We start from the raw sequence: 27,265 nt of genomic DNA on the forward strand, positions 1-27,265 counted from the left end.
TGAATGGATTAATTATGTTCTTGGAACAGACATTCGTTGTGGTGATTTTCTCCTCTCTTTCTGCAGTAGAAACAGTATTTATTTATTTTGCGAAAAAGTAGAAACAGTATTGTGGAGTACAAATAAGGGAACATGACATAATGAATTGCTCCATTAAAGAATATGTTTCCACTGTCTTACATATATCGGTATAAGCAAGGCCGGTTCCATTTTTGGTGTTACAGACTTCCAGTACGTCGATCTCAAGGTCTTATCAAGCCCTACCTAGCTTGGTGGTTAATCTTGAAGTACTTAATATTACTATATGCTTCGGAGTCAAAAATATTGTGTACACACTACAAACCATATATATCAACTACTGTGTGATCCAAGGACCTAGCTAGTCATTCCACACAATTACAATTACAATCCTTTTCCCTATATATTGGCCAATGATCGATGATTTGTCTAATTCAGACCTATATATGTGGTGCAATATATAGACCCCCACAGTTGTTCTTTCCGTGCACCATGTATAATTCAGAATGAATAAGCAGCAGTATAGTATCTATCTACCATCAGTTCATCCGATCCCCATGTTAGAAAGGGAGCAGCGTGTGATGGCCCGTGCCTACTGACCCTTGCAAGACGTTGCCACTACCTATTTGGAACGTTGGGCCACCGAAACAAGATCCGTTCGGCTTCTTGTCCGGCTGGCTCGTGGACCCATTATGGCCACGGTCCTCCGACGATCTCTTGCGCTTCCCGGCAGCGCCCTCGCCTGCCGTCGACGTGGACGCCGACGAGTCCATCTGCGCAAACTGGGACATGCTGCTGTTCAAATGGAATTGGTTCATGATGGGGTGGCCGAGGAGGGCGGCGCCGTGCTGGTCGTGCCGTGGCATCTCCCCATGGCCGCCGTCGTTGAAGAGCTGTGCCAGCGAGTAGTCGTTGAGCAGCTCTGAAATGGACGGGATCTTCGGCATCCTCTGCGTGCCCGCAGCCGTCCCCTGCAGCGGGTAGCTGCTGGTGCCGGCCTGCACGAGCATGCCGGCGCTCGACATCGGGTAGGCGCCGCTCGGCTCGTCGAGCTCGTGGTCCGACAGCGGCGGCACTGACATCGGCGACACCTGGCTGGTCTTCTTGTAGATCCGGCACAGCACCCAGTCGTCCAGCTGCATATATGATCGACCACACGGATAGTTAAATTTAGGAAGGATCTGGAAAATTAACAGATAAATCTACAATTGACGATCAGGTGCAGATGAATCAGTCATTAACACGTAGGCATCATGCCTATCACTGTCGGATCTATTGACTTGGCGCAACCATGCCAAGTATGCCTAAAGAACATTTCTTTAAACGACACACGCACATTAAAGCAGCTCTTGCGTCCACTGGCAAGCCACTGCACAAACCGATGCGATATTTGCGAAACTGACGTGCCGACGAGATGAACCCGTACCAGAAATATCCTCCCAGAAAAATCACGGTGCAAGCGCACGAGCAGGCGCAGCTAGCAAATTTGTAACCATGCAAGTGGTCGCCATGTAGATCGATCGACATATGGAGTACTAAAATCTAGGGTTTCAGGTGGTATGATGATTTGATTTGTTCATATGTTACTATTTGCTGACGACTTACCCTCATGGAGGCGTTGCGGAACTTCATGGGGCGGTAGGTGTTGGCGGCGTGCGCGTCGGCGGTGGCGAGACGGTACTCGTGCATGATCCAGTTGGTCTTGATGCCCTTGGGCGGGCGGCCCTTGTAGAAGACGAGCGCCTTCTTGACGCCGACGCTCGCGTTGGTGGCGCTGCTGCGGATGGGCTTGTCGGTGCCGGTGGCCTTCCAGTAGCCGGACCCCGCCGCCCGGTTCGGCCGGACGCCGTTCGGGTACTTGCGGTCCCTTGGCGTGAAGAAGTACCACTCCCTGTCGCCGTAGCTCGCCTTGGCTGCAATTAGTTAACCCAGAAAAACAAGAGAACGACGGATGATTATTGGATGATCGCTACCAGTATATTGCAAGTGGGGATCGATCGAGCGATCATGCATGAATCATGAGGCGTGAGTGTAGAGGGAGCGAGTATACTAACATGGCAGGGCCCATGGGTCGAACTTGTAGATATCGACGTCGGCGATGATGGAGACGGGGCACGGCGACTCGGCGGCGCGGTTGCGGAGGTAGTGGAGGATGAGCTCCTCGTCCGTCGGGTGGAACCGGAAGCCCGGCGGGAGCATGGCCGGGTCGGACATGATCATCGCCTAGCTAGCTAGCACGGACGCGATCAACGGATGACAGAAAACCCTAGCTATAGTTATCTATCCTTGATTGGTAAGCAGTTCTCGAATTCGAAGATCTGACAGAGGAAGCTAGCTACAGATGGAAGAACTGGCTAAGCAAGCTTCTTCCAGCTGTAGCTATGGGAAATGGGGAGCTCGAACTTTTGGAGACGAGAGGGGAGGGGCCGCTTATATGGTTGCTGGATTTTGTCCTCTTGCGTGCGTGACGCCTGGTCATGGCGAGGAGGGCTTCTCTGTGGTTTCCGGAGGGAGGTCTATGTGGTTACCGTTGATTCGTTATTCCTCACGTCCGCCGTGATGGCGCAGGGGATTGGGCTCCATGACGTCGCCCGGTGAAACTCGCTGGCGCAGCCACGTCTTGACGGCCGATGATTCCAGAGACGGATTTGGGCCGAATCTATCGGCCGATACAACGGACATAAAACGATCCCCTTCCCGCCATTGAGTTTGTAACCATATGCTGGTAGTGTACCAGCTAGAAGAACAAGGCCTGTATCTTTTTGTTAAGGACGTCCCTTTAGGGTTTAGCTAGGCTTCACTGATATCATAGGGAGTTAGGGACTATCATAGCGAGTTAGGGACTGACTATACATAGGCGACTTTACAGTTCCTCCACAAAAAGAAAACACTTTATAGTTGCAAATTTATAGCTACTAGTTTAACAATGGAATGGATGAAGACATGTTGACAAAACCGTGGGTACAGTCGTGAGGCCGGATTTAGTTCGACAAAGTGAGAAGGTGAGGAAACATGGTGCAACAGGACAATTTGTTTGTTTGGGCCTTTTTGGGCTAAGAGGGGAATATACAACAGGCAAGATAAATGGACCCGCCAATAGGTTAGTCTGGCAAAAGAAAGAAAGTGTAGTACCACCAAATGCAGCCTGCATCCGTCTTAACTTTGTCCTAGTATGTAGTAATTCTTTTTACAAAAATACTGGTCCATGTTTATATGACCCGTGCCTTGTATTATCGTGCATTTAAACTTCCCTCCTCGTCTATATATACAAGATTGCTTGCTCTTGTCTTCAGGGGTATAACCTCCGTTTCGAATTTTTTTGCTCTTGTGTTAATAAACAACTTTACTTTATACAAAATATACCTAGTGAATATAGTACTAAAGAATCTTTCACGATAGATTTAGTGATACTATTTTGGCATTCTAGATATTGATTCTTCTTTAAATTTTGGCAAAGTGAAATAGGTTTGACTTAGGAGGTTTAAAATAGCGTGTGATTTCACCGCTAATAGCACGCTATAGCATAAATTTTAGTAATTTTGCTCGCTATGACACTATTTGCGAAATACCATGCTATATCGCGCAAAAAATGCATAGCATTTAACTCGCTATTTTTCCATGCTAAGTTGCTTTCATTTTTTCGTGGTGATGAACTGCAATCTGTTGGTTCCTCTTCTGAATCAGATGATAATATCGCTAATGCTGATGATTTTTAATAAATAATTTATACTATGTTGTTGCCTTGTGAAATGCTGATGTTAGCCATCTGAAAAATTGGAGATCTATTTTTTGTATGTGGTTATGTATGTATGATTCAATCATTTTTGGACTATATATCCAACTTTTTTTTAGCGAAATCCTTTACTTTTATACTATATTTGGTATTTTTTAAACGCTATTTAAAATATAGCACGCTATTAGCATGATATAGCGTCCATAGCGTTTGAAGGAGACCGCCGCTATTTTATTTAGCATGCTATTTTAAACCTAGCCATATATATAGATGGGAGGGGGTACCTACTATTTTGAAGACATGTGTCTAGTTTTTTCAATACACTCTAAATTTTGCATCTCAAGGTGATAAAAGCCACAAGAGCTCGCGCCCTTCCTCAACATAGCTAAGATGCATAAATGTGTCACAAGAAAAGGATTTTTTTAGCATAATACAAGTACATGGAAGACTCATAAAACACCTAAGGTGACGGAGTGCCGACCCATGACTACGTCGACATTCATGTGGGATAAAATATCCCTCTGCGTTTTCTCCGATCATGAGGTAAGAAAGTAGTGGGCATGATCCTGAGGTAAGTAGCAGTGGGCCTGATTTGAAATGGTTTCAATACACTCGAGACTCTCTCATTCAGAATCCATCAACACGCGGTCCAACTTTTCTTGTGTTGACACTGGACGATTATTGGCGTAATTTTCTTGGCGGAGGATGTGAAAGTTTTTAGTCATTGAATACTTTTCAAATTTTAGGGGTGAAACACGGGAAAAAAAACGTGGACGGACAATCCGGTGTGGAGTTTGAAATTAAGCCACACTGGTAGAAAAAGAGGCTTCCGTCCAGCCCCTTTAGTCGCGAAAATATAGGAACCAACGACTAATGGAGTCTTTAGTCGCGGTTCGGGAGGCGAACCGCGACCAAAGGACTGGGCCCAGGGCGCTCGGTGGCCAGCTGGTGGACGGGAGGAGCTTTAGGTGCCCGAAGGCCTTTAGTCGCGGTTGGCCAGGCCAACCGCGACTAAAGCCCCACCCCTATATATACCGTTCAGCCCACAGCACTTAGCCATTTGGTGCCACTTCTCTTCACAAACTTCACAAGGGGGTGTAGGTTTGCTTTTGGCTCCTCTTATGCACACAAAGTGTTTGATGAAATGCCCCAAGAGCATGAAACAAACATGATATGAAGTGTCGGAGCCACACTTGAGCTTCCTCATTTATTTTTTCCTCCTCGATCGCGGTTAGCAACTTGAACCTTTCATATATATGTGTCATTGATAAAATATGCATGTGTGTAGTTCATTGTTTAATTTCTATTGTTTGTAGCTAGTTAGTTTAACAAATGCATGATGGTTAATTATATATTTTATATTATAATAATGCGGATGAATCGGCAATGGATGTACGGTAACCGACTCTCCGGCGAGTTCACTACGGGTTTGAAAGATTTCCTCGTAGTGGCTAATGCGAACAAGCGAAGGGTTTTGTTATCTTTCCATGTGTTGACTGTAAGAATCGGAAGGGTTACTCTTCCTCAAGAGAAGTTCACTCGCACCTGCTTCGGCACGGTTTCATGCCAAGCTATAATTGTTGGACCAAGCATGGAGAAAGAGGGGTTATAATGGAAGAAGATGAAGAAGGGGATGATTTCATCGATGAAAACTATCTTGATCATTTCGGTGATACTTTCTTGGAGGATGCTGAAGGTTAAGGGGAAGGTGAAGGGGAAGGTGAAGGGGAAGGTGAAGGGGAAGGTGAAGAAGAGGCACGTGATGAGCCCGCTGATGATCTTGGTCGGACCATTGCTGATGCACGGAGAAGCTGCGAAACTGAAAAGGAGAGGGAGAATTTGGATCGCATGTTAGAGGATCACAAAAAGTCGCTATACCCAGGATGCGATAATGGTCTGAAAAAGCTGGGCTGCACACTGAATTTGTTGAAATGGAAGGCACAGGCAGATGTAACTGACTCGGCATTTGAAGACTTGATAAAAATGTTGAAGAATATGTTTCCAAAGAATAACGAGTTGCCCGCCAGTATGTAGCCCCTTTGTTTGAAATTGTACATTCATATGCATGTATGTAGTACCGTAGAATATGTGAAACTCCTTCAAAATTAAAATAAAACACAAAAGAAATAAAACAATAAAAAAAAAACCAGGTTTAGGGGGGAGGGGGGGGGGGCTAAAACCCCGCGACTAAAGGGGGGGCCTTTAGTCGCTTAATTGGTCGCGATTGCGCAACCGCGACTAATGGCAGTTGCGAACCGCGACCAAAGACCGTTTTTCTACCAGTGCCACCTGTGAGCTCAGTTGCTTGTAATAATCACGCAACCGGTCGACAAATCTAAACCTAACGTATGTGTGGACTATTGAATCTTGACAGAATTGCTGAACGCAGTGATCTGACAAGCATGTCAAGTCTAGTCTTTTTCCATCAAAAGGCCAAGTCGCAGGTGTGAACAGAACAACTCATTATCATGGAGCTTCACACTCTCCACGTATTGAGATAATCCAGTGATATTTGAAGCGATTTATTGCGTGAATAATCCAGTGGAGGTTACTTTTTTCACCTCTAGGTAAATATACCAGAAGAAAAACACAGTAACTCTACGTTAACGTTGTCATCAACCACAACGATCAGTTCCCAGAATTATTGGATCACTCGGACACGTGTAGCAGTAACTAGGAGTAAGCAGCGATGGCAGCGGAAAACAACCGCAAAGGATCCCGGAGGAGGCCACAAATGGAGCTAAGGCTAGTTAACCCTATCCGCAGGGATTGATTCGATCTACGAATGCATGTGTTAATTTAGGCAGATAAGCAAGCCAATTAAGCACAATTAAGCTGATCGTTATCCTAACGCAACTGATGGAGACCCTGCATATTGCATGTCGATCGGCACATGCAATCGATTTGCTAGAGAGGCACGGAGGGCCCAGTAACCGCACGTTTCTGGCAAGCCGTACGTGGCCTAATGGCGTGATTAGCTTGAAGTCTTGGACACAACGGTAGAGGATGGAGTAGGTTTTCCATGGACAGAATTAGCAGCCAGGTTTGTGTGGCTGGCTAATTTGTTAGTTTAATTTAAGAGCGTGATTATCCTGAACCATATCGTCACTGGTTTGGTCGATCGCCTCTATCCAGCCATCAATCCCGTCTGCGATGTGTCGTGGTACATCGATCGCTATGCTACTTGCTACTGCTGCTATTGTAGATAGCTAGGTAGCCAGTCCAAATTCTCCGGTGACATAGGGTAGATTAGATTGTGTAATGGTGATTGGTGAGTTGTGAGCTGTGTCTGTTGTAGTACTTGCGCACGGCGGCCCGACGGCCGGGGAGCGGATCGAAGGGTCTAAAAATAGCAGTCGCGAGAGCGACGTGGGGAGGATGAGCAGCGGATATGCGCGCGCGTCGCCGTCGGGAATAGGAGAGGGAATTCCGAAACGGGCAACTTTGCTCCGGTCGTCGCGCGATTAGCCTTGTCGCTGTCGAGGCACGTGTCGACCGCCCGGCGATCTCCAGCCGGCGATCGGGGCCGCGCTGGCGAGAGGGAGATGAGATGACGAGCGTGGAGAGTTCGGTGAGGAGATCGATCGTGATCTCGCCCGAGAGCTCGATCGTAGCTGCTACGTGCCGCGCTGCACCACCGTGCGAGCAATTATCATGGAGTAGAAGAAGAGGTTGGTCCCGTTGGCGAATTACTTTTTGGCTAGTAAATAAATGTAAGAAGGAGAGCACGTACACGTACAAAGTTACCGGAAGGGGACGCGTATGCGTATCTACTGAGTTGTGGCGCGGTGGCGCCGCTGCTATGCGTATTCTTTGTGCAAACTGCAGGGCCACGATATGCGGAGGACCCAGGAGATTGCCATCTATGCATCGCTGAGATCTTTTATTTTTTGAGGGGTCTGTGCGTCGCCTGAGATGCTGAACGCTAATGGCACCGGCGGCGTTCGTTCTTTGTTTCGGGAGGAAGAAGAACGGCAATTCCTATAAGCGCCTGAGATGCTAAACGCTATGTCAAACACCCACACGCGCGATCATGGGCCTGGCCCATATTAGTTTCCTGTTTATCTATATATTTTTCTTTTTGTTTGTTTTTCGTTTTTCTTTTTCTTTTGTTTTTTTGTTGTAATTCTGCTTCTTTTTATTTTTTCAGATACGAAACATGTTAAATTTGAAATTTGAGAAATTAAATTTATTTTTTCAAATATAAAAACGTTTATATGTAAAAATATTTAGATTTTGAAAAAAAACAAATGTTCAAGTTTTTAAAAAAATCAAATTTGAAATATGTTCATATTTGAAAAAGTATTTAAATTTGAAAAATGTTCAGATTTTGTAAACATGTTTAGATTATGGAAAAAGTTCAGATTTAGAAGTATTTAAAAAATTTAAAAATGCAAAATAAAAATGAAAAAAATAAAAAGGTCAAAAACTAATAGTGAGCCAACAGCCCCGCCTGAGGTGTGCAACACCTAGCACCTGCCGACCATGTCAACGTATAGGATCCCCATAGGAGCAATATGTTTAGAAGAGGAGAGAAGACGGAGTTCTGAGCCTGTAATTTATTCTGTTGGGCTGTGTTTGTGTGGGTCACACAAAGGAGCTCCCTTGTGTGTTGTCGCATAAAACAAATGAGAGGCTCGAGGCTCCTATCTACATTGTGTTTTCATACAATTTCATAGTGTGTTTTCATACGATTTATGTATCTTCATCGAGACACTTGTTTTCAAAGCGTTCATGTGGGTTTTCCTGGTATTTTACCTATTCCTTTTCATATATCGGTGTTTTCCCTTTAATACTCCATTTTGTGAACACACTTTTTAAATTAAATAGGGTTGTAAGCAAAATCAAATGACTGAGACGATGCAGCAGGAAGACTACTAGATTAGCCAAGCTGGCACGACACTTCTCAAATGCACATTGATATGCGGGGCAAGCCAACGGTTATTCACTGGTAGAAAAAAAGCCTTCCGTCCAGTCCTATTAGTCGCGAAAATGCAAGAACCGCGACCAATGGGCCTTTAGTCGCGGCTCGGGTGACGAACCGCGACCAAAGGCCTGGGCCCAGCGCGCTCGGTGGCCAGCTGGTGGACGGGAGGGGTTTTAGTCGCGGTTGGCCAGGCCAACCGCGACTAAATGTCCTCAGGCCTGGCCCAAAGGCCTTTAGTCGCGGCTGGCTAGGCCAACCGCGACTAAAGCCCCTCCCCTATATATACCATCCAGCCCACAACACTTAGCCATTTGGTGCCACTTCTCTTCACAAACTTCACAAGGGGGTGTAGGGTTTGCCTTTGGCTCCTCTTATGCACACAAGGTGTTTGATGAAATGTCCCAAGAGCATGAAACAAACATGATATGAAGTGTCGGAGCCACACTTGATCGAGCTTCCTCATTTATTTTTTCCTCCTCGATCGCAGTTAGCAACAACTTGAACCTTTCATATATATGTGTCATCGATAAAATATGCATATGTGTGTAGTTCATTGTTTAATTTCTATTTAGTTTAACAAATGCATGATGGTTAATTATATATTTTGTATTATAATAATGCAGATGAATCGGCAATGGATGTACGCTAGCCGACTCTCCGACTAATTCACTACGGGTTTGAAAGATTTCCTCGTAGTGGCTAATGCGAACAAGCAGGGGGTTTTGTTATATGTCCATGTGTTGACCTGTAAGAATCGGAAGGGTTACTCTTCCTCAAGGGAAGTTCACCTGCACCTGATTCGGCACGGTTTCATGCCAAGCTATAATTGTTGGACCAAGCATGGAGAAAGAGGGGTTATAATGGAAGAAGATGAAGAAGGGGATGACATCGATGAGAGCTATCTTGATCATTTCGGTGATACTTTCATGGATGATGTCGAAGGTGGGGAAGGTGAAGGGGAAGGTGATCAAGAAGAGGCACGTGATGAGCCCGCTGATGATCTTGGTCGGACCATTACCGATGCACGGAGTCGTCGTAAACCGAAAAGGAGAGGGAGAATTTGGATCGCATGTTAGAGGATCACAAAAAGTCGTTGTACCCAGGATGCGATAATGGTCTCGAAAAAGCTGGGCTGCACACTCGGATTTGCTCGAGATGGAAGGCACAGGAAGGTGTAGCTGACTCGGGATTTGAAAACTTGCTGAAAATGTTGAAGAATATGTTTCCAAAGAATAACGAGTTGCCCTCCAGTACGTACGAAGCAAAGAAGGTTGTCTGCCCTCTAGGTTTAGAGGTTCTGAAGATACATGCATGCATCAACGACTGTTCAGGAACAAAGAACCGCGGTGAATACGAGAATTTGAATGAATGCCCGGTATGCACTGCATTGCGTTATAAGACCAGAGGCGATGACCCTGGTGACGATGTCGAGGGCCAGAAACCCAGGAAGAAGGTTCCCGCCAAGGTGATGTGGTATGCTCCTATAATACCACGGTTGAAACGTCTGTTCGGGAACAAAGAGCATGCCAAGTTGTTGCGATGGCACAAAGAGGACCGTAAGTCGGACGGGGAGTTGAGACACCCCGCGGATGGAACGCAATGGAGAAAGATCGACGGAGAGTTTAAAGATTTTGCAGTCGACGCAAGGAACATAAGATTTGGTCTAAGTACGGATGGCATGAATCCTTTCGGCGAGCAGAGCTCCAGCCATAGCACCTCGGCCCGTGACTCTATGTATCTACAACCTTCCTCCTTGGTTGTGCATGAAGTGGAAGTTCATTATGATGTCAGTGCTCATCCAAGATCCAAAACAACCCGGCAACGACATCGATGTGTACCTAAGGCCATTAGTTGATGAACTTTTACGGTTGTAGGGCTGACCTCGGTGTCCGTGTGTGGGATGAGCACAAAGAAGAGGAATTTGACCTACGAGCGTTGCTTTTCGTAACCATCAATGATTGGCCTGCTCTTAGTAACCTTTCGGGACAGTCAAACAAGGGATACAATGCATGCACGCACTGCTTACATGAGACTGAAAGTGTACATTTGCCAAATTGTAAGAAGAACGTGTACCTGGGGCATCGTCGATTTCTTCCGAAAATTCATCCAAGTAAGAAAGAAAGGCAAGCATTACAACGACAAGGCAGATCACCGGCCGAAGCTCGCGGAACGCACTCGGTGCTGAGGTATTTGATATGGTCAAGGATTTGAAAGTCATCTTTGGAAAGGGTCCCGGCGGACAATCAATTCCGAAGGGAGCCGACGGGCACGCACCCATGTGGAAGAAGAAATCTATATTCCGGGAGCTAGAATATTGGAAAGTCCTAGATGTCCGCTCCGCAATCGACGTGATGCATGTTACGAAGAATATTTGCGTGAACCTCCTAAGCTTCTTGGGCGTGTATGGGAAGACAAATGATACAAAGGAAGCACGGCAGGACCGAGCAACGCTTGAAAGACCCCGATGACCAAGCATCCGGAATGGTTTCAAGGTCGTGCCGGCTACGCTCGACCAAAGAAGAGAATGTCATCTTTTTTCAATGCCCGAGCAAGTATTAAGGTCCCGTCTGGATTCTCGTCCAATATAAAGGGAATAATAAACATGGCGGAGAAAAAGTTCCAAAACCTGCGAGTCTCACGACCGCCACGTGATTATGACGCAATTGCTTCCGATTGCTTTGAGGGGCTCCTGCCGGAAAATGTTCGAGTAGCCATTGTGAAGCTATGTGCATTCCTCAATGCAATCTCTCGGAAGGTAATCAATCCAGAAGTTCTACCACGGTTACGTAACGATGTGGTCCAATGTCTTGTCGGTTTCGAGTTGGTGTTCCCGCCATCCTTCTTCAATATTATGACGCACCTCCTGGTTCACCTAGTCGAAGAGATTTCCATTCTCGGTCCTGTATTTTTACACAATATGTTCCCCTTCGAGAGGTTCATGGGAGTATTAAAGAAATATGTTCGTAACCGTGCTAGGCCGAGAAGGAAGCATCGCCAAGGGCTATGGAAATGAGGAGGTAATTGAGTTTTGTGTTGACTTTGTTCCTGACCTTAAGCCGATTGGTCTTCCTCGATCGCGGCACGAGGGGAGACTAAGTGAAAAAGGCACGATCGGAAGGAAATCAACGATATGTATGGATGGCCATTCTCTGACTGAAGCACACCACACAGTTCTGACCAATTCCAGCTTGGTGGCACACCACACAGTTCTGACCAATATTTTACGCTCGGACAACCCGGGGAAGCCTGAATCCTGGATTAGGAAGGCCCACATGGAGACTTTCGGCAGTTGGTTGAGAAAACATTTAATGAGTGACAATGAGGTTGTAGATCAGCTGTACATGTTGGCCAAGACACCATCTTCGACTAGAACGACTTTCCAAGGGTACGAGATAAATGGGAATACATTTTACACGATCGCCGAAGATAAAAAGAGCACCAACCAAAACAGTGGTGTCCGCTTTGATGCAGCAACCGAGAATGGGCAAAAGGTCACATATTATGGTTACATAGAGGAGATATGGGAACTTGACTATGGACCCTCCTTCAAGGTCCCTTTGTTCCGGTGCAAATGGTTCAAGCTAACAGGAGGTGGGGTAAAGGTGGACCAGCAATACGGAATGACAATGGTGGATTTCAACAATCTTGTTTACCTTGACGAACCATTCGTCCTAGTGAAAGATGTCGCTCAGGTTTTCTATGTCAAGGACATGAGTAGCAAACCGAGGAAACGGAAAGATAAGAAAACGATCAGTACATCATGCGATGATCCAAAGCGCCACATTGTTCTTTCAGGGAAAAGAAACATCGTGGGAGTGGAGGACAAGACGGACATGTCGGAAGATTATAATATGTTTGGTGAAATTCCGCCCTTCAAAGTGAACACCGATCCAAGCATTAAGTTAAATGATGAGGATGCTCCATGGATACGGCCCAATCGTAAGCAAGCAGGGACACAAGGGAAGAAATGATGTGTAATAATTTATTGTACCAAACTTTGTTGAATTCAAAAAAGAGCTACAATTTAAAAGGGTAGTGTCTGGGACTGGGGATATTCAGCCAAAGGGGACAAATCTATGTGGATACTATGTTTGTGAGATGATCCGGAGATACACCTGTGAGCGGGTTTCGTGTGAGAACAACATCAAGAGGAATAACCTCCGGAAGACGCTTAGTCTAGAAGCTCACTTCCGACCACTTCAAGAGGAACTAGCTGGATGGATCGCGAAGGAAGTCATCGATCCTAGAGGAGAACACTATGTAGAGGACGTAGAACTTCATATGCAGTAAATTATATGTATGAAAACTTGTTCAAAATTGTATATGGTCATTCGGTATTGAATATATATTGTATATTCCTCTTGAATTCTTTTTGGTTCTAATTTCAAATTTGTTTGAAATTGTACGTTCATATGCATATATATGTAGTACCGTAAAATATGTGAAACTCCTTCAAAATTAAAATAAAACAGAAAAGAAAATAAAACAATACAAACTAAAAAGAAACCAGGTTTGGGGGGGGGGGCTAAAACCCTAAACCTGCGGCGGCCTTTAGTCGCGGTTGGCCAGGAGAACCGCGACTAAAGGTCCTCCGCCCCGAAGGACTGCTGGCGGCCACGTGGAGGCGCCTTTAGTCGCGGTTCGTAAGGAACCGCGACTAAAAGGGGGAACCTTTAGTCGCGCTTGCTTGGTCGCGGTTGCGCAACCGCGACCAATGGCAGTTGCGAACCGCGACCGAATCCGTTTTTTCCACCAGCGATTGTTGGTGGTGTAATACGCACTAGCTGATGTAGATGCCCGTTTGTATTGCATCTTACTTTGTTTAGGATTTAGAGTATGCCCCACCTTACTTTTTTTTGTCCTCCGCCATCTTGTACAAATCAAGATGTAATAGAGGGAAACTCCCACGGGTCGACCATTAGAAAATATATACAGGTTGCGGTTCCTTACGATAGACACTTGAAGCTATATAGTTTTTAATCATTTATTTAATGGAAAAGGAGATCTATCTTTTTATGGAGCGGGATTTCTTAGCAGCCATACAATTTATTCTTGAGGATCAAATTTGATGTGTAAGGTGGCTATTCGGCAATGGTAGAATTTAGATAAAGGATCAGCCAAATGCGGTTTACTGTAAAAGTCAAAATCTGACTTTCCTGCGGTAATGATTAGGAAAATGTTCGACATCTATTCTACTATTCTTGGATATGCAATCCTTAACATCATTTGGTGCTCAATACTAGAATGGTTTGGGTAGGATTTTCCTAGGTCGTATTCGTGCATAGCTTCTTCGCTCTCAAATTGGTGGAGCTCGGCGAGGGAAAGCTTGTGCCGCCTTAATTTCTTTTCTTGCGTGTGTTTACATAAATGTGGCATATGTTTATTCAATTTGTGCATACTTTTATAGTTCCATTGTCCATGGATGCCATGTATAGGGGTCGTCGAGCCACCTCTTTATAAAGCCCAAGCATAAGTGGATATCACGAACCATGCCAATTCACACATGTCAATATTAGCTGATAAAATAAGTTTAACACGTCACAATCTTATATGTAACACTAAATTATCTCCTTATTGGATTGGATTTGGAAGCGATGCTTTTATGATATTCCAAACACTATACTTCTATTAAATAAGCTTCTCAAAGCAAGTGTGATATAAACTAGACAATTAAGGTGTGTTTGCTTGGCTGGCCCGTCGATAGCCATGATCGAAGTGATCTACCGAACAGGGCTCCCCGATTTTCAGGGGCCCCCGAAATTCCTGCAGCTCAGTACTTGACGTGGGCATTACCCTTCGGGTAACCGATATTGCCCTATCCTGTGCGGCCCAACTGAAGGCTCATGAAGATACTCGGCGGCAAGGTGGGCCACTAGGACGATGCTGAAGGAGATTCCTTGGAGTACAAGACAAAGAGTCGAACATGGAAAGTTTAGTACTAGATCTTTTGTAAACCTAGTCGTACCCGGACAGATCTCTTGAGACCTGGCCTCCTATATAAAGGTCGGAGAGGGGCTGCCGAGGGACACAATCAATCTTAGCAACTTTAGCCACCAAAAAGTCTAGAGCTAAGTCACCGTAGCACTTAGCCTCTCGACGGGATCATAGCCGAAGCCTTCGGCACCCCATTGTAACCCAATATCTTCATAATCAAGATCAGACAGGCATGACGTAGGGGTGTTACCTCATCGAGGGCCCTGAACCTGGGTAAATCGTTTTCCCCGCTTGTCTGTTAACCGATGTCTCGTGTCAGCCTACATGATTCCATCAACCCTAAGCCCCAAACGGAGGGCATTGTCGAGGAGCACCCTCGTCAATTGGCGCCGTCTGTGGGGATACTGTCGGCAGAAGGCAGGTCATCGGCAGCACCAGTCACGTCTGCAGCGTTCACGTTGGAGTCACCAACACCACCAGAGCGGAGGGGTTCGATCCGTTGCGGGTCATTCGAGTTCGTGCCACACCCCGAGGCGCCGCGATCAATATCCGCAGAACCTCGCGACAACATGGATACTATTTTCGGCGGTGTTCACTTCATCGTCGATTCCAGAGGGTTCCTCCGCCTCCCTAGTTCAAGCGCATCAAGCCCAGGAACTTCGGCTCCAGCAAATACCACGCCAGCAGCAGCCTTGGCGGCCTTATCCAGGAGCGCCGGAAAGGGCAGCCGAAGCAGCTTCGACGCTATAGAGGAGCAACGGAAAAGACGGAGGGACTCACGCCGCGAAAGAGAAGAGCGAGTCACGACCCGCCCTCGGCAGTACGATCAAGGATGCCATAATGCGCGGCTGAACAAGAATCGCCTTCGCACACCGTACCTATTAGCCACGGAGCAGCTTGAAGCACCATGTTACCTGCACTCGTATATTGATCCAAAGGATTGTCTCGAGAAAGCCAGTCACCTGCTTAAGGATTGTCGTGAGTTCCTTGAGATTCGGCAGTTCTGCGACGACCTTAGGGCTGAAGCCGTGGCGAGAGTCCACACGATTGAAAGAAGGGCAGCATCCTACAGTTATCAACCAGAACCATATGTGCCTGATCCGTACGTACCAGATCTGTAAGAACCAGAACCGTACGTGCCGGAGCCATACGTACCAACGGGAGGAGATCAGTGCGCCTCAGCCGAAGCGTTTCTAGAATCCCGCGGACAAGTCAACATGATTCACAAGACCAGTTTTTCTAAGAGGGAAGTCAAAAAGTTTTCTCGGGAAGTAAAATACGCAGAAATAGCCATGGTCGATACACCCGAATACATCGACTGGTCAGACCAAAGCGTATCGTTCAGTAAGGCGGATCACCCGAAGGCCGTCCCGAGGCCTGGCCACGCAGCTCTGGTCCTTGAAGCACAGATCGGAGGATATAATATGAGCAAGGTATTCATGGATGGAGGAAGCGGTCCGAATCTGCTGTTTGCTAGCACAATGAAAGCAATGGGTCTCACAGTCGACATGCTGAGGGAGTCTGACACAGGATTCCACGGCATCATACCAACTCGACCCGCTTACTCTCTTGGCAAAATATCACTCGATGTAGTCTTCAGGACACCTAGCAATTTCAGAAAGGAAAAAATCGAGTTCGAGGTAGTCGATTGGGAGTCTCAGTACCACGCCATCCTCGGCAGACCGGCGTTTGCTAAATTCATGGCAGTCCCCCACTACGCGTATCTGAAGCTGAAGATGTCTGGCAACACTGGGACAGCGTTAACTGTCCACGGAAGCTTTTCCCGTTCAGACAGCTGCGACAGAGATTTCCAAAAGATTGCCTCAAAATTTGGAGCAAAGGAAGAACTTAATGCAGTTGACGCTGTCACAGACCATACACAGCCACCCGCCGATAACCACAGCGCAAGGTCAGATGAGTTCGACGTCGCGAAGGAAGCAAAGAAGCTGCAGGTGCATCCCTCTGACCCAAAGAAAACAGTTAATACTTCGGCAGACCTCACTATTGCATAGGAAAGCGCGCTCATCGAGTTCCTCCGTGAGCGCTGGGAAATATTTGCATGGGAACCATCCGACATGCCAGGTATTCCCAGGGAACTCGCTAAGCACGCCCTCAATGTTGATCCAACAGCCAAACCAGTACAACAGTCAATGCGCCGATTCTCAGAGCCGAAAAGAAGGGCCATCGGCGAAGAAGTCAGTCGACTCCGCAAAAAGCCGGATTTATTCGGGAGCTCAAGGAAGCCGAATGGGTGGCCAATCCGGTCATGGTACCGAAGAAGGACACAACCGCCCTCCGCATGTGTATTGATTACACGAGCCTGAACAAGCACTGCCCTAAGGATCACTTCCCCTTACCTCGAATTGATCAGATAGTCGACTCCACGGCAGGATGTGATCGTCTCTCTTTTCTCGATGCGTATTCCGGGTACAATCAGATCAAGCTCAAAAAGGAGGACCAGGAGCTGACCGCATTTATCACCCCGCACGGCGTTTTCTGTTACAACGTCATGACCTTCGGGTTGAAAAACGCGGGAGCAACTTATCAGCGATGTATGCAGGTTGCCTTGGAGAGCAGATTGGAAGGAATATCGAGGTCTACATTGACGATATTATGGTGAAGATGAAGCACGTCGCCACACTCATTGATGATCTGCGAGAAACTTTCGACAACCTCGATAGATACAAGATCAAGCTAAACCCGAAGAAGTGTTTCTTCGGGGTGCCAGGAGGACAAGTACTCGGGTACTTCATCTCAGCCAGAGGGATAGAGGCAAACCCCTTGAAAATCAAAGCTATACTCGACATGGAGCCGCCAAATAATCTGCATCAAGTACATCAATTGGCAGGACGTCTGGCAGCACTCAGTAGATTTATCGCCAAGTTAGGAGAGAAAGCTCTCCCCTTTTACAACCTGATGAAAAAGTCAGAAAGGTTTGAGTGGACCGATGAAGCGCAAGATTCTTTCGACAACCTAAAGAAGATTCTGTCGACATCTCCGGTGCTTGTGACACCGCATGAAAAAGAAACATTGCTTATGTACATAGCAGCGACAGTGCAAGTTTTTAGCAGTGTTTTAGTCGTTGAACGGGAAGAAGCAGGAAAAGTCCACGGCGTGCAGAGACCGGTCTATTACCTCAGCGAAGTACTCACACCAGCAAAACAGAGATATCCTCATCACCAGAAGCTAGCATGTGCAGTATGGAGAACAGCACGTAAGCTGCACCATTATTTCACGGAGCATCCGATTGTTGTGGTAAGTGAGGCACCACTGAAAAACATACTCACCAACTCATAGGCGACGGGTTGGGTGTCCCAGTGGGTCATAGAGATAGCACCTCACGACAAAACTTACGTCAACCGAACGGCGATAAAGTCTCAAATCCTTCCAGACTTCATGGCCGATTGGATTCAGTTGCAGACGCCAGCGGCTCCCGATATGTCTGGCTCCTGGACGATGTACTTTGACAGGTCAAAGCGGAGCACAGGTGCTGGGGCAGGAGTGATATTGATATCGCCACAGGGGGACAAAATGAAGTACATTTTGTGTATGAACTTCTCTTTACCAACGAATAATGAAGCAGAGTATGAAGCACTGCTACACGGAATGAAGATGGAAAAAGCATGCGGAGCTACCCGTTTGGAAATCTATGGAGACTCAAACTTGGTAGTACGGCAGGAGATGAACCTGTGCGATGCGTTCGGTGACAACATGATTGCCTACCACCAGTTGTATCAAACATGGAAGCCAAATTCGAAGGGTGTGAGCTTAAGCACATCGGCAGAGCCAGTAACGAGGAAGCCGACGCTTTGGAAAACATCGGCTCCATGTGTTCTCCTATTCCAGATGGGGTATTATACAAGGTCATTACGCAACGGTCAATAAAGGAGAAAGCGTTCGCACCTCCAAAATCTTCAGATGATGTTCCAGAAGCAGGCCCGCAGCAAAATGATCAGGAAGATCCACCTCAATCTGCCGAACAGGTTCTCTTACTCGAACCTCTATGGACCAAACCCTTTTTGGAATACTTGATAAGACAACAGCTACCAGAGGATCCAGTAGAAGCCAGACGAATAGTGAGACGGTCAAAGGCCTATACTGTGGTTAACGGAGAACTGTACAAGCGTAGCATTTCCGGCATCTTCCAGAGGTGCATCGCTATCGACGATGGGAAAGCCCTGTTACGCGAGATACACGAAGGAACCTGTGGACACCATGCAAGCAGTAGAGCACTTGTGGAGAAAGCCTTCAGAGCAGGATTTTACTGGCCAACAGCAGCGTCAGATGCTCGGGACTTGGTCCGAAAGTGCAACCCCTGTCAACGCTTTGCGCCAAAACCGCACGCTCCCGCAACCGATCTTATGACAATACCCCTGGCATGGCCCTTTGCTCAATGGGGACTCGACCAAGTTGGACCATTACCAAGATCGTCGCCTGGGGGACACACGTATCTTCTCGTCGCAGTCGACAAATTCACTAAATGGATTGAGGCTGTGCCTGTTCGAAACCAGAAAGCCGAAACTGCAGTCGAATTCTTCAGAGGAATAACTTGTCGCTTTGGCATGCCTCACAGCATCGTCACGGACAATTGAACTAACTTCGACTCCAAAAAGTTTCGGAAATTCTGTGGTGATGGTGGCATCAAATTAAAGTTCGCATCGGTGGCGCATCCCCAGACCAACGGCCAAGTCGAGAGGATTAACAGTCTAATAGGGGACGGCCTCAAGAAATGCCTTACGGGCGCAGCTGGAGCTTGGGTCGAAGAATTGCCATCGTTACTCTGGAGCTTGCGTACCACACCTAATAGGTCAACTCAGTACACTCCGTTCTTCTTGGTGCATGGAGCCGAAGCAGTTTTACCAGCCGACGTTCGGTTTGAAGCACCTCGAGTCACCGCGTACACGGAAGCCACTTCCAACAATGCGTTGCAAGATGTTGTCGACCTCCTTGACGAAGCTCGGGACATTGCCTTAGCAAGAACAACAGTGTATCAGCAGGCATTACAAAATTACCACAGCCGACGCATACGCAGCCGAAACTTCAGCGTCGGCGACATGGTACTACGACTAAAGCAAGAGAGACCTTTGAAGCTGGAATCCCCGTGGGAAGGGCCATTTATCGTCACTAAAGTGATACCAGGGGGAGCCTATCGCCTCAAGAATCCAGCCTCGGGCAAAGATGTGAAAAATCTCTAGAATGTTGCACACTTGCGACGATTCTACACTTAGGATCTATTTTTTTTCCCTTGTTAGTTGGCAGCTCTTAAACTCAATTTATATCATAAGTACAAATTTTTGATCAGGCTTTCCTATTTTTTGTTGATTCAGGCCTCATTATCCGAACAATGCGTTCGGGGTTCGTCTTATTGGCTCTTACTCCCATCGGGAGCATTGGCCAGAGATAAGTCTACAGTGTCATTAATTAAATACTTCCATCGGGAGCTAAGATTAATGACACACGACAACCCATCTAAGCCTCGAGAAAATACGCGAGTGCTGCAAAGGATGGATGCATTAACATAAAGCAAGACTAAAGCAGGTGCACCGTGCGACAAAGTTAGGCGCTTAACCCTACAAATCTTACGCATCGACTCCGCAATAAAATTGCAAATATAATGGAGTCGTCGAGTGAGCAGGCTGACTATATCACTCAGCCCCCTCGACAAAACAACCATCAGCTGAATTTACAAATTCACCCAGAAACTATCTGATGCATAAAACATGCATTAGCGTACATTCGAATATAAGGTCATTACATACATATATATATATATGCTCAAATTCTACGGCAGGTTTCCTTGCTCCTCCCGGGCCTTCAGGTCTTTCTCGATGCCTGTTTCCATCCGAGAAACGATGATGTATGCAGGATTTCTGGCAACATCATAGTATTGGTTTAAACTCCTGTCAGTGTTTGTTATGGCCTCCAAATCTAAGGTCGGGTGACACGTCAAAACTGAAGCAAAAGCAAGCTCGGCACCAGCCAGAAGTTTCTTCCGTACCAGCAGACGAATCGTTTCCGGAGTCCTGAATCGGGTGAATAAAGCAGACAAAGTTTCGGGTGCTTGATCTAAAGGAAACAAGGTTCCCCAAACTATTGAGAGATGATTATGGAACTTATCGAAGTAATAATGCACCTTCTCCGCTCGATGCTCAAACTTGGCCACGATAACGGCCTTTGGTCGATGGGACCACAGTTCATGCTTCGGGTGAGCAGCATCGGTCATTGCTTCAATTTTTTCATGGATCCTTTTATTTTCCTCTGATGCATCGAGAGCTACGACTATCGAAAGACAAGGATTAGTAACAAACACTTGAGTTCAGACAAATATCTACGGGTGGACGGACACTTACAGCTCAGGCTCTCGGTAGCAATACGAAGACGATCCAGAGCATGCTGCTCTATTGCAGTTGCAATCTCACCTTTTCTCTTTATCAACGCTGCCATCGCGTGAAGATTGGTTATGTCCTTATTCAGTCGGGATATTTGATCACGTAAACGACGAACAAGGTCGGATTCGTTGTTAGCCGAAGGATTCAAAGAAGGTTCAGCATAAGAAGAAGGCAAAGGAATCTGCAGCATAAGCCGGAATTCAGAACAACATTAGTAAATACTCCCATCGGGAGCGCTGAAGCATGAATATATTACAATCAAAAGAGGAGTTTTTGATGCTGGCAACAGAGCCAAAAGTAAAACATGGCTAAGCTAAAATTGTATCGGGCCTTAGTTACAACAAGGAATCATTTAAGGAGCAATCGATGATGATCCTGGAGCGGCTTCGGGTGCAGTCTTAGTCTTCGCCTCGTCAACTAGCTTGAGAAGTCGATTGGCGCATATTACTGCTGATTGCTTGAAAGGCTCAAGGTTGATCAGATGATCATTATCATCTACGGGCAATGCCTCAGAAAACCTTTCTAGCTCGGAGCCCAGCCCATGACCCATCAACAGCTGGAAAGTAAGAACCGCCCCAAATAAACGGGAACGACGCTTAAGTACCTCCACAGGTTCAGAAGGGTCGATGAGGAAGCTCTCTGCCATCTCGCCAAGGGTCTTGACTTGCTTCATCTTTGGGAAAATCATCGAGTACAACCTCGACAATGCTCCCTTAGTCTTTTGAAGAAGTCCAAGCACTTGAACGTTGGATTCGGCAGCAAGTGACAAGGCATCAGACGTAGAATCCTCCCGAAGCTTGCGGGCCCGATCAATGGGCAAATCAGCAGCATCTAAAAAAGGATGAGATAATCAGTTTGGAGAGGAAGCACCAAGCACAACTATACGCAGAGGAACTTACTCATTAAGTTCGCAATAGACTCGCGGAGGACGCCTTCCTTTTCGTCAACAGCGGCTGCCGCCTTGCGCTTAGCGTCTTGATCATCCTTCATCTTTTGCTTCAACTTCTTCAACTCATCCTTTAGCATGATGTTTTCATTCTGAGCATTGGCAGTAAGCTTGTTGGCCTCCAGGACTTGATCAGCCGAAGTCTTGATGCTCTTTCGAAGTTGAGCATTCTCAGATTCTAGGCGAATGAATTGATCAGCAAAATCGGCCACAGCGTCAACTGTGACGAAAATTGGCTGCAGAATAAAGAAGCCAAGGAATCTTAGTCAGATGGTTAAAATTCATCATAAAAAGAAAGAAACCAAGCTGGATAAATCACTCACGTGATCACGAGTAGTTGATGGAGCGGGGACATCGCCAGAAGGGATGACCTTCGACACTGGGTTCTTCTCCACAGTTGTCCTTGTGGGCGGTGCTCGTTGGGCAGGCGAAGGATTTGATTCCTTGCCTGATTCGGGTCTTCCAGAAGAGAACTTAGCCCTCTTTGCGAGAGGAATCTCATCGTCAGAGCTGGTAGCAGAACAATAATGTCAATCATACAGAATAAAGGAAGTAATCCATGAAGGACAAGTGACTACTTACAGGTCTAAGTCATCTTCGGCAGCAAAGAGGCTCGCCGAACCTTTTGGAGCGGGGGGAGGCGACGCAGCTTCATCGGCATCATCATCTCGCCCGCTGGGACTCGATTCAGCCGTTGCGATCAGTTCATCACTAATCCTCCTACGTCGCCTGTTCTTGATAAGGGTGTCTTCCTCTTGGACATCGCTGTCTTCGAGGGCATGATGAGCGTCCTCGGTTTCTTCGGAATCGTCGTCATCCTCTGGCTCCACACCGCTTTCGGGTGTAGGAGGGTAACATCGGACCACAGTAGAAGCCTGTTGACAAGAGAAAAGCAGTGAAAAGATAGAGCGAAACAAGTTTTTAGCGATAAAAGCAAATGCTGCAAAAATTACCTCAGTCGGAAGGTGTGTTAAATCGAATGGGGGGCGAGCGGAGGTCAAGGCTATGGTGTCCTTCATGCTGTAGTGAGTAAGGCGACGAACTTCGTCGCGAAGTTCTTCATCCGACAGGTCGACAGAGCTCACTCTAGACTTGTCGCCTTCTCCAGTATACATCCACAGCTGATGAGGGCGGGACATCAGTGGCTGCACCCGACGTTTCAGGAACACCGAAACTACTTCGGTGCCGCACATTGTCAAGCCTCCCGTGTTCTTCAAGTCGACAATTTGCTCGAACAACTTGTCAGCTAGGGCGCTTTCTTCGGGAGACAGGACATTTCGCCAGGATTTCTTCGGCTGAGCCACTAAGACATCCACGAAGTGGGGAAGGTTGGAACGCCGCCCAGGCACTGGAGTGTCTCGCAGGTAAAACCATTTGTGACGCCAGCCCTGGACGGATTCTTTCATCGGGAAATTGAGGTAGTCAACCTCCTTTCTAACAACAAAACCAACGCCACCAATGACGGGGGGGGGGCTGGTTGTCATTATGGCGTTTGACGTAAAAGATTTTCCTCCAAAGACCCCAGTGAGGATCAATGCCGAGGAAAGTGATACGTCTCAAACGTATCTATAATTTCTTATGTTCCATGCTACTTTTATGACAATACTTGAATGTTTTATACATATTTTACATCATTATTATATATTTTCCGGCACTAACCTATTAACAAGATGCCGAAGCGCCAGTTGTTGTTTTCTGCTGTTTTTGGTTTCAGAAATCCTAGTAAGAAAATATTCTCGGAATTGGACGAAATCAACGCCCAGGGTCCTATTTTTCCACGAAGCTTCCGGAAGACCGAAGGGATAACGAAGTGGGGCGACGAGGCGCCCACACCACAGGGCCGCGCGACCAGGGTGGGCCCCGCGCCGCCCTATGGTGTGGGGCCCTCGCGCCGCCCCCTGACCTACCCTTCCGCCTACTTAAAGTCTTCGTCGCGAATACCCCTGTACCGAGAGCCACGATACGGAAAACCTTCCAGAGACGCCGCCGCCGCCAATCCCATCTCGGGGGATTCAGGAGATCGCCTCCGGCACTCCCGCCGGAGAGGGGAATCATCACCGGAGGGGCTCTACATCATCATGCCCGCCTCCGGATTGATGCGTGAGTAGTTCATCATTGGACTATGGGTCCATAGCGATAGCTAGATGGTTGTCTTCTCCGCATGTGCTATCATTGTTTAGATCTTGTGAGCTGCCTAACATGATCAAGATCATCTATTTGTAATGCTACATGTTGTGTTTGATGGGATCCGATGAATCTAGAATACTATGTCAAGTTGATTATCAATCTATTATATATGTGTTGTTTATGTTCTTGCATGCTCTCCGTTGCTAGTAGAGGCTCTGGCCAAGTTGATACTTGTAACTCCAAGAGGGAGTATTTATGCTCGATAGTGGGTTCATGCCTCCATTTAATCTGGGACGATGATAGAAGGTTCTAAGGTTGTGGATGTGTCTGTTGCTACTAGGGATAAAACATCGATGCTTTGTCTAAGGATATTTGTGTTGATTACATTACGCACCATACTTAATGCAATTATCTGTTGTTTACAACTTAATACTGGAGGGGGTGCGGATGCTAACCCGAAGGTGGATTATTTAGGCATAGATGCATGTTGGATAGCGGTCTATGTACTTTGTCGTAATGCCATGATTAAATCTCATAGTAATCATCATTGATATGTATTGAATCTTGATTTGTCAATTGCCCATCTGTAATTTGTTCACCCAGCATGTTAGTTATCTTATTGGAGAGACACCACTAGTGAACAGTGGACCCCGGTCCATTCTTTTACATCTGAATACATTCTACTGCAATTATTGTTCTTACTGTTCTTTGCAAACAAACACCATCTTCCACTCGATACGCTTAATCCTTTGTTTTCAGCAAGCCGGTGAGATTGACAACCTCACTGTTACGTTGGGGCAAAGTATCTTGATTGTGTTGTGCAGGTTCCACGTTGGCGCCGGTTTCACCGGTGTTGCGCCGCACTACACTCCTCCACCAACAACCTTCACGTGCTTCTTGGCTCCTACTGGTTCGATAACCTTGGTTTCTTTCTGAGGGAAAACTTGCTGCTGTGCGCATCACACCTTCCTCTTGGGGTTCCCAACGGACATGTACATCTACGCGCATCAAGCTCTTTTTCTGGCGCTGTTGCCGGGGAGATCAAGACACGCTGCAAGGGGAGTCTCCACATCCAATCTCTTTACTTTGTTTTTGTCTTGCTTTACTTTACTTTATTTACTGTCTTGTTTGCTTCATATTAAAAACACAAAAAAATTAGTTACTTTACTTTCTGTCTTATTTACTAGCTCTATATCAAAACACAAAAAATTAGTTACTTGTCTTTACTTTATTCTACTTGCTTAGTTTACTTTTATTACTGCTATAATGGGTACTCCTGAAAATACTAAGTTGTGTGATTTCACTAGCACAAATAATAATGATTTTATAAGTACTCCTATTGCTCCACCTGCTACTGCAGCAGAATTCTATGAAATTAAACCTGCTTTACTAAATCTTGTTACGAGAGAGCAATTATCTGGCGTTAGTACTGATGATGCTGCTGCCCATCTTAATAATTTTGTTGAACTTTGTGAAATGCAAAAGTATAAGGATATAGATGGTGATATTATAAAACTGAAATTGTTTCCTTTCTCATTAAGAGGAAGAGCTAAAGATTGGTTGCTTTCTTTGCCTAAGAATAGTATTGATTCATGGACTAAATGTAAAGATGCTTTTATTGGTAAACATTATCCTCCTGCTAAGATTATATCTTTGAGAAGTAGCATTATGAATTTTAAACAATTTGATAATGAACATGTTGCTCAAGCATGGGAGAGAATGAAATCTTTGGTAAAGAATTGCCCAACCCATGGACTGACTACTTGGATGATCATCCAAACCTTTTATGCAGGATTGAATTTTTCCTCGAGGAACCTATTGGATTCAGCTGCTGGAGGTACTTTTATGTCCATCACCTCAGGCGCCGCGACTAAGCTTCTTGATGATATGATGATCAATTACTCTGAATGGCACACTGAAATAACTCCTCAAGGTAAGAAGGTAAATTCTGTTGAAGAAACCTCTTCTTTGGGTGATAAGATTGATGCTATTATGTCTATGCTTGCAAATGGTAGATCTCATATTGATCCTAATAATGTTCCTTTAGCTTCATTGGTTGCTCAAGAAGAAAATGTTGATGTGAATTTCATTAAGAGTAATAATTTCAACAACAATGCTTATAGGAATAATTATGGCAAAAACAACTATAGGCCATATCCTTCTAATAATGGTAATGGTTATGGTAATTCTTATGGTAATTCTTACAACAATAATAAGAGTGTACCCTCTGGTCTTGAAGTCATGCTTAAAGAATTTATTAGTACACAAACTGCTTTTAATAAAACTGTTGAAGAAAAGCTTGGTAAAATTGATGTTCTTGCTTCTAAGGTTGATAGTCTTGCTCTTGATATTGATCTTTTAAAACTGAAAGTTATGCCTGAGGAAGTTAAAGATGCTAGGTTTGCTAAAACAAATGCCATCCAAGTTCGAATTAATGATAATATTAGAATGTTGGCTGAATTGCATGCTAGGTGGGATAGAGAAGAAAAAGAAAAACTTGCTAAAGAAAATAATGTAGCTAAAGTTTGGACTATTACCACCACTAGTAATGTTGATTCTTCACATGTTGCTACACCTCCTACTATCAATGGTAAAATAATTGGTGTTGGCAATGTTTCTACTCCTAGTACATGATACGTCTCCAACGTATCTATAATTTCTGATGTTCCATGTTTGTTTTATGACAATACCTACATGGTTTGCTTGCACTTTATATCATATTATGACATTTATTGGACTAACCTATTAACAAGATGCCACAATGCCAATTTCTGTTTATTATGTCTGTTTATTGCAGAAAAGGCCCAAAAACCAAAGTGCTCGGAAAAATCCAGAAAAATTACAGAAATTCTATTTCGTCGGAAGACTCACGGAGCCAGAAGGGCAAGCCAGGGGGAGGCCCAGGGCCTCCTCCCAATAGGCCGGTGCGGCCTGGAGGGTGGTCACCCCACCCTGGTGTGTGGGCCCCTCGGGACTCTTCCGACTCCGACTCTTCGCCTATTTAAGCCGTCGTGACCTAAAACTTCGACACCAATTGACGAAACTCCAGAAAGACTCCAGGGGCGCCGCCATATCGCGAAACTCCAATTCGGGGGACAGAAGTCTCTGTTCCGGCACCCTGCCGGGACGGGGAATTTCCCCCGGAGTCATCTCCACCGCCGTCTCCACCGCCATCTTCACCGCCATCGCTG

At 46.0% G+C, this 27,265-nt stretch overlaps 1 protein-coding gene across 1 annotated transcript; it reads right to left on the reverse strand.

Annotated features, from left to right (window-relative positions):
* Positions 1-269: 269 nt before the first annotated feature.
* On the reverse strand, positions 270-2,411 carry LOC124698269 (NAC domain-containing protein 1-like). The gene is made up of 3 exons (XM_047230769.1): positions 2,073-2,411; positions 1,624-1,931; positions 270-1,154 (listed from the first exon to the last, which is right to left on the reverse strand). Exons 1-3 carry the CDS (start codon positions 2,236-2,238, stop codon positions 579-581), a joined length of 1,050 nt encoding a protein of 349 aa, XP_047086725.1. The 5' UTR covers positions 2,239-2,411; the 3' UTR covers positions 270-578.
* Positions 2,412-27,265: the final 24,854 nt, after the last annotated feature.

The sequence above is a fragment of the Lolium rigidum genome, chromosome 3 (genome assembly GCF_022539505.1).
Source record: "Lolium rigidum isolate FL_2022 chromosome 3, APGP_CSIRO_Lrig_0.1, whole genome shotgun sequence".
Taxonomy (NCBI): Eukaryota; Viridiplantae; Streptophyta; class Magnoliopsida; order Poales; family Poaceae; genus Lolium; species Lolium rigidum.

What these genes read in the sequence shown, in the direction of transcription:
- LOC124698269 (XM_047230769.1), bottom strand. Translation starts at nt 2,238, where the DNA reads ATGATCATGTCCGACCCGGCCATGCTCCCGCCGGGCTTCCGGTTCCAC. An exon ending in CGACCCATGGGCCCTGCCAT is followed by an intron (nt 1,932 to 2,072) that starts GTTAGTATACTC and finishes AACTAATTGCAG; the next exon opens with CCAAGGCGAGCTACGGCGAC. An exon ending in TCCGCAACGCCTCCATGAGG is followed by an intron (nt 1,155 to 1,623) that starts GTAAGTCGTCAG and finishes TCATATATGCAG; the next exon opens with CTGGACGACTGGGTGCTGTG.